This window comes from Pleurodeles waltl, chromosome 4_2 (genome assembly GCF_031143425.1).
Source record: "Pleurodeles waltl isolate 20211129_DDA chromosome 4_2, aPleWal1.hap1.20221129, whole genome shotgun sequence".
Taxonomy (NCBI): Eukaryota; Metazoa; Chordata; class Amphibia; order Caudata; family Salamandridae; genus Pleurodeles; species Pleurodeles waltl.
This window is the reverse complement of record NC_090443.1, coordinates 732,969,516-732,985,461: the sequence shown is the minus strand read 5'-3', so window position 1 is coordinate 732,985,461 and position 15,946 is coordinate 732,969,516. Positions and strand designations below refer to the sequence as shown.

Sequence of the window (15,946 nt, the reverse complement as noted above, 5' to 3'; positions counted from 1 at the left end):
ACCTACTCACATAGACTAATATACCCATACAGATACTCACACACTCATTCACATACCCACATATCCACTTACACACCCACACACCTATTCAGACACTCAGAGAGCCACTTACACAAGCACTAATACACCCATACTGCCACTCACAAATCCACTGAGACACCCATACAACCACTTACACATCAACTTGCAATTTAGTATTCTAGATGACATTGCAAAACATTTGCTAGTGTATTCTTTCATACTTTATAGGTTTATTCCTCTTGTTGAATATTAAACTAGTCAGATGTGCTACTTTGATTTCACATATGCGGCGTATGATACATGTATACATAAAAAAACTCACAAACAGTTAAACACACACCTGTACAGAAACATAAAAAAGTAGATAGCTCTTTCTTGGACCGGATAAAGTGGTTCTAAAAAGAACTGTTTTTTGTGGGGTTGATTTTCTCAAAAAAAGTTTTATTTTTTTTGTCTTTTTCCTAATGGATCAAAAATAACAAGGATAGTTAAAGGAGTAAGGGAATGCAACTTGGAAAAAGCAACTGGCTGCAGTCTTTAACCACTTCGCTGTCACGGACGTAATGGTTACATCTGGTGGTGCGGTGCTGAGGCACCACGGAAGTAACCATTATTTCCTGGGACCGGCCCTCGGGGGAAGCGATAGCGCTCTCCCGAGGGCCTTCCCCCCCATCTCCCCAGGGCAGGGCTGGAAGGAGAATTGCTTCCCCTTCAACCCCGCATGCGCCCAGTGACATCTGATGACGGCAGCACGCGATTGCGCGCTGACCTCATCAGAGGTCACCTCCCATCGTGCTGGAAGCATGCTTCCAGCGTGATCCAAGGAGAAACAAATCTGTACAAGGGCAGGGGAGGCAGAGAGGCATGAAAAGGGAAGGAAAGGCTTCATGTTTCTATGAGCATTCCTGCAGCACGATCGCATAGCAATCCTGCTGCAGGAATGCCCACTACACCAGGGATTTTGTTTATTTAGTGTTAACAAATAAGGGGAGCAGCCCCTTGGGCAAGGGTCGCTCCCCAAGAGCGGGTATTTTATCTCAGGCTATTTATGCCCCCCCGGGGGCAGATCAGCCTATATAAATTAGGCTGATCTGCCCGGGGGGGGGGGCAGAAGCCATTAGACACCAAGGCAGTTTTTTTTTTATAATGTATATAAAGGGAGCAACCCCTTAGGCAAGGGTCGATCCCCGGGGGCAATTTTAATATTAGGCCTTTTAAGCCCCTCCTGGAGGCAGATCGGCCTATATTAATTAGGCCGATCTGCCCCCAGGGGGGCAGAGACCACTAGACACCAGGGATTTATTTTTATTTTTGTTTATATTGATAAGGGGAGTGACCCCTTAGGCAAGGGTCGTTCCCCAAGGAGGCAATGTTTTTATTAGGTCTTTTCTGCCCCCCTGGGGGGAAGATCGCCTATATTAATTAGGCCGATAAACCACCAGGCACCAGAGATTTTTATTTTTTTACAGATGGGGAGCGACCCTTAAGGCAAGGGTTGCTCCCCTGGGGGGCAATTTTATTTTAGGCAATTTCTGCCCCCCTTGGGGACAGATTGGACTATTTTTCTTAGGGCAATCTGCCCACAAGGGGGGCAGAAACCACTAGACACCAGGGATTTTTTTGGAGCAAATTTCACGCAAGGGGAGTGACTCCTTAGGCAAGGGTCATTCCCCTGGGGGGCAAATTTGTTAAGGCCATTTCTGCCCCCCCTTGCGGGCAGATCGGCATATGTTTGTAAGGCCCATCTGCACCCAAGGGGGGCAGAAACCCCACCAGAGACCAGGGAAGATTTTTTTTTCAAAAAAAGAGGTGGGGGTATGGCCAGTTGTTCTGCCCACCAGTGGGCGGATGGGGCAATTACACCCCGATCGACTCCCTGGCGGGGTGGAGAAAGTCTACTAGATGCTAGGAAATTAAAAAACTAAAAAAATAGTGGGGTGGTGGCTACCATATGGTTATGCCGCCACCCCAACTGAAAGGGGTAACAGTGTTTCAGCTCTCGCCCCTCACACTAAAATATCTTATCCCATGGCAAGCAAGAGGTCATTTGATCATTTTGGGTTTTAATTTTACATTTGAGCCATGAGAGATTGTCTAACTCTCAAAATCGTCCCACTTGGAATGGTGAAGGCTGCACTTTTTGGACTTTGGGATTCTGCCATGTAAAAAAATCTACGAGACCTAGACACATCTGAAAACTAAACATCTGAGTGAGTCATGCACCCTGCACAATTTAATTACCCACAATGCCCTGCAAATCTCCAACTTTGCTTGAAATCACACATTTTTCCAACATTTTTATGGTGGAACCTTCCAGAATCTGCAGGAATCCACCAAAATCCTACCACCCAAAATTCTGCCCCACGGATCAGCCTAAAAATGTTTTTTTTCAAATTGCCCTTTTGGACCCGCTTGGTTCCCCATTCATTTTCAACCTGTTTTTGGCTCTTCCCTGTCACAGGTACTTGGCCCACCTACACAATTGAGGTATCATTTTTATCAGGAGACTGAGGAGAACGTTGGATGGTAGGAAATTTGTGCCGGTCAGTGATCCCACACAGAAATGTGGGAGAAATGTGATTTGTTTAGCTACATTTAAGGTTTGCTGAGGATTCTGGGTAAGAAAACACTGGGGGATCCACACTAGTCACACCTCCCTGGACTCCCTTGAGTGTCCTCTTTTTCACAATTGCCTGGGTTTGATAGGTTTCCCTAGATGGCTGCTGAGCCCAGGACCAAAAATACAGGTGCCCCCGCAAAAACAAGTAGTTTTGTATTTGATTGTTTTGATGTGTCCGCGTAGTGTTTTTCCTGTTGCTGGAACTAGACCTACCCACACAACTGAGGTATCATTTTTATCGGGACACCTTGAGGAATGCTGGGTGGAAGGGAATTTGTGGCTCCTCCCAGATTCCACAACTTTCTGTCACCAAAATGTGAGGAAAAAGTGTTTTTGTTGCCACATTTTGAGGGTTTCAAAGGATTCTGGGTTACAGAACCTGGTGAGAGCCCCACAAGTCACCCCATTCTGAATTCCTCTAGGTGCCTAGTTTTAAAAAATGTATAGGTTTGCTAGGTTTCTCCATATGCCGACTGAGCTAAAGGACAAAATCCACAGCTAGGCACTTTACAAAAAACATATCAAACTTCAATATAAAAATGTGATGTGTCCATGTTGCGTTTCCTGTCGTGAGTATTTGGCCTACCCATGCAAATGAGGTACCATTTTTACCTGGGAGGCTTGGGGGAACACAGAATAGAAGAAGAAGTGCGTTTGTCCCTTGTCTCTCTCTAAATTTTTTCCTTCCAAATGTAAGACATTGTGTAAAAACCACAACTATTTGAGAAATGCTAAGTAAATCACATGCTAGTATGGGGACCACAGAATTCAGAGAAGTGCAAATAACCAGTGCTTCTTAACACCTTATTATGTGCCCATTTTGGAAGTACAAAGGTTTCCTTGATACCTAATTTTCACTCTTTATATTTCACCAAATGATTTGCTGTACACCTGGTATACAATGAAAACCCATTGCAAGGTGCAGTTCTAGTTCTTGATGAACCTACAAGCACTATATATCCCCGCAACCAGAAGAGTCCAGCAGACCAAACGGTATATTGCTTTTGAAAATCTGATATTGCAGGAAAAAGTTACAGAGTAAAACGTAGGGGAAAAAAACTGTTTTTTTACCTCAATTTCAATATTTGTTTTATATCAGCTGTTATTTTCTGTAGGACAACCTTGCAGGATCTACACTAATGACCCCTTGCATTACTAAGAATTTTCTCTACTTTTTAGAAATGTTTAGTTGTCTGAGATCCAGCACTGGTTTCACACCCATGTCTGTCACTAACTTGAAGAAGGAGGCTAAAAGCACAAAAATAGTAAAAATGGGATATGTTGGGAAGATTGTGATTTTAGCACCGCAAACCCTTTGTTGATGCCATTTTGAGGGGAAAAACACAAGCCGCCTTCTGCAGCCCTTTTTCCCTTTTTTTTTTTAATGAAGTTTTTGCTGTGCTTTGGCTAATTTCTTGGTCTCCTCCAGGGGAACCCACAAACTCTGGGTATCTCTAGAATCCCTAGGATGTTGGAAAAAAGGATGCAAATTTGGTGTGGGTAGCTTATGTGGACAGAAAATTATGAGGGCCTAAACTGCCCCAAATAGCCAAAAAAAGGCTTGGCATCTGAGGGGGCAAAGGCCTGGCAACAAAGGGGTTAAGAGGAATAGAAGGTGGAATGATGAGGTGAAACAATATTAACAATTATACTTGTTGACAGCATCCATAAAGTGAGCAACAGATGACATTTTTAATGCAACTGACATATGGCTTTTGCCACAATGACCACCAGCAGAGATGGTAACCATCTGGGCGGGTGCTAAGGGTCCCACACTCCTGATGATGTTTCACCACCCTCCATCCCTCTGGTTATCCTGTCATTCGCCCTTGTTTTTTTTTGTTTTTTCCGGTGCTTCCGCAGGATGATGTGTCATGTGTGATGTACCTCTAGACAGTTTTTTGTTGCAAGTATTGCATTGGACAATTTTTGCAACAACTTTCTTTTCTACTGAAGGGATGGAGAAATGTTTCCAAATGGTGGCGGTCGTCTTTGGTGGTGGTATGTCTTCTCCTTCTTCATGCTACTTTTCCCCCTCTGTTCTATTTTCAACAGACTTGACTTTGAAACTCTTTTGAAGGAAAGCCAAAATAATGATGGAGCTGTGGTTTTCAGTCTGTCCCTAAAGAGATGTGAAACCCAAATAACTTATTTAGGGTGTGGTTTGCAATGTGCGTGGGTGTGGACTTGCGGTATCCAATGGGAAATAGACATTTGGGTGTATTCCTGCAATCACAGCAGATCCACGGTGGCTTTATGGCACATCTGCTGATTCGCCAAACTCATAAAATAAATTAGCATATTGTGAAACACAGATAAGCGTGTAAATATTAATCTATGTATATAGAGTCCGTGTTTTAAATATTAAAATTTGTGTGGCCTGTATATCATTTTTATATTTTTTTAATGTTTATCAAAGCTGGGGATGCACTGTGATTTCATCACAGGCCCTAGTAACCACTGAGTACTCCAACAAATTAATTTAAAAAAGAGAAAAACGTGGTGTATTGCATTTACAGAAAGGCCACATAAGTTACGTTACCTTGAGTTGATGTCATTTGAGATGTCATGAGTGATGTTATCATTGATGTCACTGACCATGTCATGAGTGATGCAATATGTGAGGTCGTAAGCAGTACAGTGTAGGAGCATAAGTTATACTTAGCTCAGGTAAGTGTAACTGCTAAATTTCTATGGTGTTGTATGTGTAAAATCTGAGCCTAACTATAACGTCCATGTAACCTTAGTTTTTTTCAGTGAATTTCTAAGGTTTTTTTAAATTATAATGTCCCTGTAACCCTTGGTTTTTCAGTAAATATATGAATATATACATATCTACACGCACACAAATATACAAAGGTGGAAAAGAATTAAGAGTTTCACTTAACTGGGATAGACTTACTAATTCAAGGTAAAGACATGCGTGGTAAAGGCATATGAGTGGAAATGATTTCCCTGGTAAAAGCAATACGTGGTAAAGGCATTGTGTGATAATGGACACGTGGTAAAGGCATGTATGGTAATGGCATGCATGGTTTCATCATGCATAAGGCTGGATGTTTAGTAACATTGGGTGGGAAGATCAGTTTCACAGCTACTGGATTAATCATCTTTTCAACAAGGGGATTCAAATTTGGTTTAGCCTTTGAAACAGAACTATTTAGTAGACAACTATACATGATCTTCTCAAAGTAACTTTGTAGCTAGCCTATGTGGAGAATCTTCATGCAAGTTGTAGTTGGATTTAACTTCTGTGAGATTTTTCAGGCCATGAAGATGTTCCTGGCGTTCTTGCACAACTGGCACCTTTCGAGTGTGTATCACATCAGCTCCAATCATGGGTAGACGGTACTCCTGATGGCAGAAGTATGGGGAGATGTAGTCATGTTAATGTATGTAAATTCTCCTAATCACATTGAAGTAGCCCAATGACACAATCTTGGAGTAACTGGCATTGTAGATATTGTTCAGGCTTTCAGTTGGTTTTCTCCACCTGCACACTCACTTGAGAATTGTGGATAGTGGAGAGTGGTTCCTCAATGTTCATCAGTGTTACAAGACTTGCCAAAAGTAGAAAATACATTGTGAACCTCTATTGTTATACAGTACTACTAAAAGGTTGGATAGGTGAATTATAGGCAAGCTGTATCAAGTGTTCTTGCATTTGCAAACATCCCAAAATGGTGCCATTTGCAACCGCAAAACTAATTTTCTTGCATACAAAACTAAATTGTAACCAAGTACCAATATGGTATTTTGAAAGGGATGTGTTTAGGCATTTCTTCCTAATACCAAATTGGATTGGTATGTTTTAATGTTTTGGGACAGAATTCCAGTTACAAGACATTAATCTTTTACTGACTACTGACTACTGAAAGGCAGTTGTAAGGCATTCGCTAAAGGGAGGGTGTCCCCACAGAACCCCTTCCCCTTTGAGAATCCTGAAAAAAAAATCCAGAGTAGGTAGTGGTCTCACTGTTACTTAAACTTTTATTTATTTTTAAATGCATTTGGTTTTCCTTTGAGGAAAATGGGTTGCATTTAAACAAACTTAATTGCTTTAGTTAGAAGCAATCACAGACATGGTGGTCCTCTCTTATGATGGCTGTAATTCCTAGTGGTTCACAATTTGCCCACTCATTAATATTCATGAGGTAGGTCAAATTGCGACCCACCAGGAATCAGTCATTTGAGCACTGCCCTTTTAGTACATGTGTCGGTACACAAATTACCACACTGGTTGCAAAAATACTAGTCTCCAATTGCCAGTGCATCTAGCCCTTAGTTCTGTAGAAAGAATTTGCCTAATTTGTGTTGATATAACAAAGGCCATTTTGATTAAATGGTCTAACACCACCAAAATGCCTTTTATGAGGATATGTCTACAATGAAATCTAGAGAAATGGAATGTTGTGGCAAGGAAGCACATTAGCTCTGTACATGTACATCAAATGCCAAAATGTGAATCTTGTTGCTCTATGACATTGACAGCCACTAGAAGTAATCCTGCAAAAATGTGTAATTATTTTTTTCTTCCCCAAAGCGCCTAGCAAGTGGGAAAGAGTGACATCATTGTAATGCTTGCTATTGTGGTTCTAAGGTATCAAAGAGTGAAGCCTACCCCACCCCCATACGTATAGCCTATCATATGTGGTCATATGTTCATAACTCACCTAGTGTCATGCCATTTTGTGCCTTATAGATCCAAGAATTCCATACATATTCCCCCAGAAAGTGTTCTGGTGGCATGATATAAGATGATTCTGCACAAACACGTATAGAGGGGGGTAGGCCAGACTACCACCGTACCTTCTCCATTCAGAATACCAAATCACAACAGGATGCCGTGGTTAAAAGGAGAGCACTGATTTGGCTCTCCCCACAAAATTGTGTTGAAAACCCCCTAAGTGGGTGGAGAAGGTCTGTTGATGTCACATGAGAACAAATTATTTTATTTGGAAAGAGAAGCCTCACACACTCATAGTGTCATGCTTCATTATCGACAGCCTCTTCCCACCCAGGTAGGACAGTGCCACCCGGGTGAACTTGAACTCCCTTGATGTAATGCGTGGGAGGGAGTCTTAGATAAATTATGCTGGATAGTGATGAGGATTCAGATAGAACTAAAATATCTTATGGTTCCCAGGCTGTCACCTTTATTAGTGTAGGACCACAGGTATGATTAATAATTTAGTGGGATGGTGTGTAAGAGAAATGGCTAATGCCATCCCTTCAGGTCAGCATGTTTCTTTTCTTTTTATGGCCTAGAAAGGTCCCAGGCATTCTTCAGGGACAAAGAATCCCTACAAATAAGCCAAAGCATTAAATTGTAGAAGGCATAGGCAAGTGAGTTCCTACCTTAATTCAGCAGGTACACTACCTATATGGATATAAAAATCAAAAAATAATTACAGCACCAAAAGTAAAGTAGTGCCTTATAAGAAGCAAGGCTAACTACTCAACTAGAAACTCAATACGCCACTCACTTTGCGCCAAAAGGAAAAATGAGAGACTCACATGTGCAAACGTGACACTGCAACCCAAACGCACTGCAAACCTGAAAACACTGTGGTGTAATTTCATGCACATATATTAGATGCGCACACAAAAAATCAGAAGAGAGAAAGAAACGAGAAGACACATAGGTGATAGCCTTACCCTAATTGTATCAGGCAACTATCCTCATGGTTTGGGGGGGTGGGGCATTATCCACTATAGAAACACTCTATTTGAATTATATAATCTAGCATACAGATCTATAAACATACAGTTAGTAGATAGCATATTGGCCCAAGATCAAATCCAAAGCACACCCACATCAATGTACTGTCATCATAAGCCTCATGGCTCCAAATAGTACTAAATTCAAGCCAGGAGGGGAAAGGAACATGTGCCTGAATGGTTTGGCAGTGGCTATAATGAAGTGGAGACAGGACAAATATTTTGTAACCCAACAGTACACAGCTACTGCACGAGTTATTCTATCTATGCATGTACGTGCAAGGGTATGGCGCTTGTCAGAATAATAAGAACAATGCAACCATAACCATGCTACTCATTAGTACATAATAACCAATGGAGAAGACACTCCACACTTGAAGACGAAAAAATGGATCATGCAAGGGCCACCCCACTGGGTGGTAATTGCAGAGTCAAGAGCATGCCAATTAATGGAAAGTTGTAGACACAGGGAAGAATACCTCACAGTCAAGCCCAGGCTTCCACGATCTTAACAAAATAGTAACAACGAGGCTGAGATCACTCAGTTTCTTTCTTAGGTAACCAATTAGGAAGTTAAACCATTAGAAATTGAGGCATACACTGGTGTGCCCACTGAATTCCTCTCAAAGCTTCTAGTAACAGTCACCCTTTAGTAACAAAAAAATATATGCAATATTCAGCCATCCTGTTAGCCCTTTCAACCAAGGCACTGTATTACGAATGATAAAAAATAAATTTAATTACCAGTGCACAGTAAAAAAAATGTTTCGAAAAAATGACCCATTTTTCAGACACAAATTTGAGACTATCAGCAGAGTCAATGATTTTGGAAATCCCTTGTCTAAAGAAGATATGTATTAAAAGCTCAATACCTTTCAGGTATCTGAAATATTAACACATTTGACTTTGATCGATCTCAAAAAATAATCTACCAAAGCCAGCGCATACTGAGCATCTTTAGCTTTCACTTGTAAGGGTCCTATGAAACATATTCATAACTTTATCAACAGATCCTCTTGCAGTTCGCTGGCAGTGACATATTGCACTTCAGATTCTTATGTGACGACTTGCAAAGGTCACATCTTTATACTTTGAAGTGAACCACTCTGTCATAGAGCACCAATAGGCCTCACACAACCTTTTTGTACTCAGTATCATACCTAAGTGCCCCATGTGCACCAGCTTACTCTGACATCCACGTAGAACCCATTTGCCAGCGCTGCATCAAACATTTTCTCTCTAAACTCAACCCTGAAGCAACTTTAGCATTCAGTTGAAACACCCTTACTAGACATCTGTCCGTGGGCTATTATGAATCAACATAACTAATAGCCACTTGCATAATTTGCTTCTCTTTCATACTTGCTCTCCACTTCTGTTCACTAACACGTTAATTCCGCAAACCGAGGCAAACACTTTTTATCATCATCTCTATACATCTCTTGTCCCTTCTGCCTTCAAGCCAGATGGGGCAAATAATTGGCGTTCTTATTCTTGCTATTTGCATTGTGCTCTGTCAGAAAATCATATTCTGGAGGCATGGCTTGTGCGCCGGTATCAATGGCGGCAGGCTAGTGGAGCTCCGTACATGGCAACGCAGGCTTCCTTTTTGGACCCTCCTTAATTTCACACTTCCCTCTCACCAGAAGTGAGAGAAATGTGACAGAGATCACTGCGCTAACGGCTACATCAATATTAAAGCACTACCAACTGTCTCTCGACCATGACGCACATTTGTTTATTGCTGCTTTGACTCTCCCTCACAGACAGAGTGGCCATTTTCCAGCATCGATCGGTGTCTCACATCCCATTTTAACCCTCTCAGGCACACATACTGTGCATTTGCCATTAAGTAATGGCTTTTCGCTTCTGCTGTGTGGATTAAAAATCTTCCAAAGTTTTTTTCTTTTTACTCACCACTCCTGCTTTTTTGCCTTTAGTTATCCTGCTGTTTGTTTATTGCCTCCTCATTATTTCATCTGGTGACTTTGCACTGGAGGCAAAGAATACTTACTCTAAACTGTTCCGTTCCCAAACCAGTATACTTTTATGGGGAAACTGTGCACGATAAGATTAAACTACAAATTCTCCTCTGCTCACTCGTCAGATGATGTCATGCCTTTGGCTATCTCCAAATTAAATACTACATTCAAACCTCAATTGGCTGGCTCACTGAAACATCTTAAACAGGATCCGCCATCTCCAGACAAAAGTTCCTCGCTCATCTCGATGGAGGTCTTGTTAGAGGAAATTCATGTATAATGTCCTTTTGTAGGGGAAACCAATACCAGAATACAAACTTAAGATGGAAAATAATCTCAACATTCAAAGGACCCATAGTCTAGTTCATGGACCTCCTTTAAACACTCCTTCACTTAAACCCAGAGGCATCATTATCTTAATCCAGGAATATATGTATCTCCTCAAGGTACTACAAGAAGCTGAATCCAAAAAACAAAATACTCTTGTCTGGTTCCAAACTCTTCTTCACACAAGATGTTGCTAAACCCACGGCAGATAGAAGGAAGAAGTGGGTGCATGCTTCGATTTACTTCACTCATGTACTTTTAAAATTATTTGCAAAGAACAAGTGTACTTTTTTGAAGAACCTTCACAATTGAGGCAGTTTCTCAGGGCAAATTCTTCCTCTTTCATGGAGATTTTTGGATCTTCTACCTGAATTGTTGTCATATTTTTCATTCATACTGCTTTCTTCTCTCTTTTGACACATTTTATATTTTCTTTTCTTGTTTCAGGTAGTTTTCATCTTGTTTCGTCCTAAGTCCCATGCAACCAAATGTGTAACCCATTTCTTGAAAAGCAACCTACTGTTAAATTTACCCCACACAAAATGCAGTTTTGTTCTTTCATTTTTTATCGAGCTCTCGTCGATTTGTGGCGATTAGCCCACCTTTCAGCAAGAGAATACACATTTTTTCTTCCCTTCACATAACTCCTTCAACGGATTAGACCATATGTTTGTGACTAAATTTCTCTCAAACCCTCAATAAAGCAGAGATTGAACTCATATTACTGTGGGATCATGCTCCCATTATAGCAGACTTTGATTTGTTTCCCTCACAGCCATCATCCAATCAATGGCAGTTTAACAATTCTTTACTCTCCAATGCTAATTTTAATTCCTCATTTATTACCTTTATCAATGCCTTCTTCTCCAGACATCAAAATCCTCTGGTACACCCACAACTACTTTTGGATTCCTTTAAAGCCACAGCACACTGCTTTTAATTGATTATTTTGCTAAGAAAAAGAAAACCCTCCTCTCCCAAAACACCACACTGTTATCCGATATTAAGAAAATAAAACATCAGTACTACTCTTCAAATTCTAAAGATGGTTCGAAATGCATTTTAATAAGATTTATTTTGATAACGCCTCTAAATATTTACTAAAAAGAAGCGCCAGATACTATGTGGGTTGCAATGAAAGGGGCAAGTTTTTGTCAAACTGTCTCAAGGTCAGGAAGGATCCGCACAAAATGTATTGTCTACAGTCCTCCACAGGTACTTCACTCTAACAAGATTCAGATATTCTTGAAGGATTTGTAAAATTTTATCAATCCCTTTATAGTCCTGAGGTTGACTCCGATATAACTGCAATTGATATTTTTTTTCCCTTCCAAGACACCCTAACACTAACTTAGAGCCGTAGTACGAGTTCCATCTTGGCGGTCGGGCCACTGTATTATGAGTCATGCGGGCCTATGGAACAAAGACCGCCTTGGTTCTGCCAGCACTGTCAGGCAGCACAGACCGTCGCTTTCACGAGGCAGCACAAACAGGCCAGTGGAGCCTGTGTTTCTGCCGGACACATTACGAGGTTGCACACTTCCAATATGACTGTGGCGATCCATCCACCACAGATCAGCAGGCGTAAATTGAGAGTATAAAGGGTAGCAACTCATCTGCAGGCAGCCTTACAAGTCCAGTGCTGCCATGGAGCCCATCATACATGTCCTGCCGCTGGTCATCGAAGGAGCCCGAAAATCCACGCCGCCGTGAATGCAACTGACGGTAAATGCACACACCTACCTATGTCATTATGCTCAACAACAGATTGTCATGCAATCATCCACATGATGTGGGGTTACGCTTTGGGCACCAAATACAAGTCATTGTGAACACAGTCGGAGTCATTCACACAGAAGGACACATTGCACAGCCATTAAATGCCTCCTTTGGACAGGTCACTGCACCACAACACTACACAAAAACACACGCCTGCTCATTTTAGGCACAGGGACAGTGAAATGTACACAACATTGTGTCACACAACACCAACAACACAACAACATCACATCTACAAATACAACTGTCACCCTCATTTTGCACACATGCCCTGGACAGCTTTCACATTCAACACACATATTTGGATGTGTCATGAAACACAAAAACCATCCCATTAAACAGCCCTGCAATGGACACACACATCACTCACATTGCGACACAATGGAAGGACAATGTGAAGCACAATAGACAGAGAGATATATACAAAGCTCACTATGCAAACATTGCCTGCACAATAGAGATAGGAGCATCAGGGCACTCAGAGAAGGATGCTGCCCTGGGACACATTACACTTTGCACATGCCCCTAAAACAACATTTGCACACAAACTGGTATCTCAGGAACAAACAGTACTAGAGCCATTGACATGCCTATCTGCACAATGTGGGAGTGCAAGTAAAGAAAGCACATACAAAAGCAACTGCATGGGTCAGACATCTAGATCACTTAGCTGCAAGGTACACACAGCAAAATGGACACATGCTTAGTCAAATGTTATGGAAACTAGCACAATTGAACACCCTCCATGTCTTCACAAGCAAAAGTCGAGCTCTCACAGATTAGACAAATGTAAAATCCATATCGAGGACAAGTCAATATGAAATACTTACCATACCAAACAGAACACAATGCAATGACACCACAATTGCATTTACATCCACATATCCATACAGTCAACATATACCCTTGCCCTGGGTCAGATATTGCAAACAACAGCAAATGGAGCAGCAAACAGGCTGAGACACACACAACTGTAGGCATAGTACATGCGTTCCTCAGGAGCAACATTGAAGATAGAAAAGGAATCGCATGACAAATGTGTAACAAAAAAAACTAGACTATTTGGTTTTTATATTATAGCAGATTGGTAATGTCCAAGGCCATTGGCCAGACCATCAGTCTTTAAAGTGCACAGTACTGTGCCAACACTTGACTTCTTTTACTGCCATGGAACCTCCACAGGAGGGGGCATGAAGTGGGCAGGTAGGCATCTCAGGGATCATCCTTGGGCAGAAGTTCGGATTTGGGATGGGTATGTTTGGGTTTGGAAGGGGTGGACTCTTTCTTAGGAGGGCTTATTGGGGGGAAGGAGGGGAGAGGCATGTGTGCTTGCAGGGGGTGCAGGAGTCACAGGGAGGACTTGGAGGTAGGAGGGATGGGTTGGGATGTGGGTCAGGGCCTCTTGGGTTTGGGACAGGCTAGAGGGACAGTGGAAAGGGCAAGGTCAAACAAAATACTTTCCTTAGGAACACGGGAAGGGTCATCAGAAGGCTGTGGGGATTCGGAGGTTGAAGGAGTAGTTGTCTGTGTGTCCTTGTGGATGTCTTGGGTGTATGTGTGTGTGTGTGTGAGGCATGTTTCTGTTTGGGTGGTGTCTGTTGCGTATGTGAATGCGGGTCTTTGTGTGTCTTAGGGGGCAGGGAGGTGGAGGTGCTGGGTGATGTGGGAGTGGTGGATGTGTGTGTATCTGTTTGGGTGGTGTCTGCGGGTATGGCGGATGTGGTGGATGTCTGTGTGTCTGTTGGGGTGGTGTCTGCGGGTATGGTGTGTGTGTGGTGGGTATATCACTGCCTGCTGTGGTGGTGCCTGTGGTTGTGGTGGATGTGGTGTGTGGGCCGTCGGGGGTGTCTGGGGAAGTGGTGCCTGATGTGTAGTGTGTGGGTAGTAGTTGAGTGCTTGCGTGCCTGTGTGTCTTGTGGTGTTTATACTTATGTGTGCTGCTTTTGTGTGTTGAGGTGCGTACATGCGGATCTGTCTGTGTGCTTGGAATAGGGAGGGGAATGGGGGATATTGATTGGGAAGTGGGAACGGAAGGTGGAGGGTGACTGGCTGCCATCAGTGAGGAGGCCAGAGCCTGAAAAGACCTCTGTAGACCAGACATGGCACTATGAATGCCTTCCAGGAAAGCATTGGTCTGCTGAAGTTGGCTTGCCAACCCCTGGATGGCATTCACAATGGCAGTCTGACCCACAGAGATATTCCTCAGGAGGTCAATAGCCTCCTCACTCAGGGCAGCAGGTATAATGGGCTGGGGCGGAGGTGCCTGCAGCAAAGAAGATGCCCACACTCTTGTGTGAGCGGACATGGCCAAGTGGGTGGCGGGCAACAGGGAAGGTGGCGATAGAACTGGGGATGGTGGACAAGGATGGTACTGGAGTATGTCCTGATGGGACCGCCACACTAGGGAGTGGCCACTGGTGGAAGAATCTGATGATGAGGATGTAGATCCCGACTCCTCTGTGGCACTCTCCTCACCCTCAGGGCCACTCTGTGTCAGTGGTGTCTTGACCAGACATCCCATGGCCAGATGCTTCTCTACTTGGCTGTGCCCTGTCTCTTCGCTTCCCTCGGCTGATGCTGCAAATACAAAGAGAAATAGGGTCATCACATATCCATGATTACACTTGAACAACAGCTATGATTAGCAAATATTACCATGATGTCAAAAAGGCCCCAGCAACAAACTCCACCAAAGTTGCCCATACATGTACCATACCATATGTATGCATGCTATTTGAACTGTTAACAGTTGCCAACAGAAAAATCAGGCTCTCATACAACTACTGTTGCATGGCTGAAGTTGTGCAACTACAGTAACCGTTTAACAAGTAGGAGACCATATGATCTGAAGTGTTTTGCCTCATGGAGCATACCTCAGTTATCTGTTGTCATACACTAGTAGGCCAAAGTCAACTCCATCCCCACAGATCCCACACAAGGTCATGCTGACATACATTTGTCACATACACAATCACACATCAATAAGAAATGATGTTCCCAGAGCATGCCATGCTGCTGACATAATAAAGAAGCTTGGAGAAGGTGAGATGGAAATACTCATGTCACATTGGAAACATACCAATGCACACTTCACCATGTGTCCTTTGAGAGTCATGGAGGTAGTACCAATGTTGCGCAGATTGGCCACACACTTGGCATGTAGATGTACACTGTAGACATAATGTGCAAAATGTCAGGTGAGATATGTCCCTAAAATTCACAACACAATGAACCAGCAAGTCCAGGGAAATCACCACTAATATCAGGCACCGCTTACAATAACATACCCTGATTTCATCAGTAGATGCCATTAGTCCGTTGAATGTTTGAGAGGCCCAGAGATTTTCAAGTACTTGTTAAAGGCCCTCAACATGTTCCCAATGGGAAGCTACATCACTTTCTCCATTTTGGTCATGCAAACCCAGCTGTCTGTGGATGAATGGCTGTACCCAACCAAATGTGAGTTCAACATAACCTTCAAGTCACTCCATGATTC

The 15,946-nt window shown here is 42.7% G+C and overlaps 1 protein-coding gene across 1 annotated transcript in view; it reads right to left on the bottom strand.

Annotated features, from left to right (window-relative positions):
• Nucleotides 1-5,827: 5,827 nt before the first annotated feature.
• Nucleotides 5,828-15,946, bottom strand: part of LOC138293938 (t-SNARE domain-containing protein 1-like) — a 41,654-nt gene continuing 31,535 nt past the window's right edge. The window contains exon 3 of the mRNA XM_069233213.1: nucleotides 5,828-5,995. Within this exon, the coding sequence (XP_069089314.1) occupies nucleotides 5,828-5,995 (168 nt within the window). The remainder of the gene's footprint in view (nucleotides 5,996-15,946) is intronic.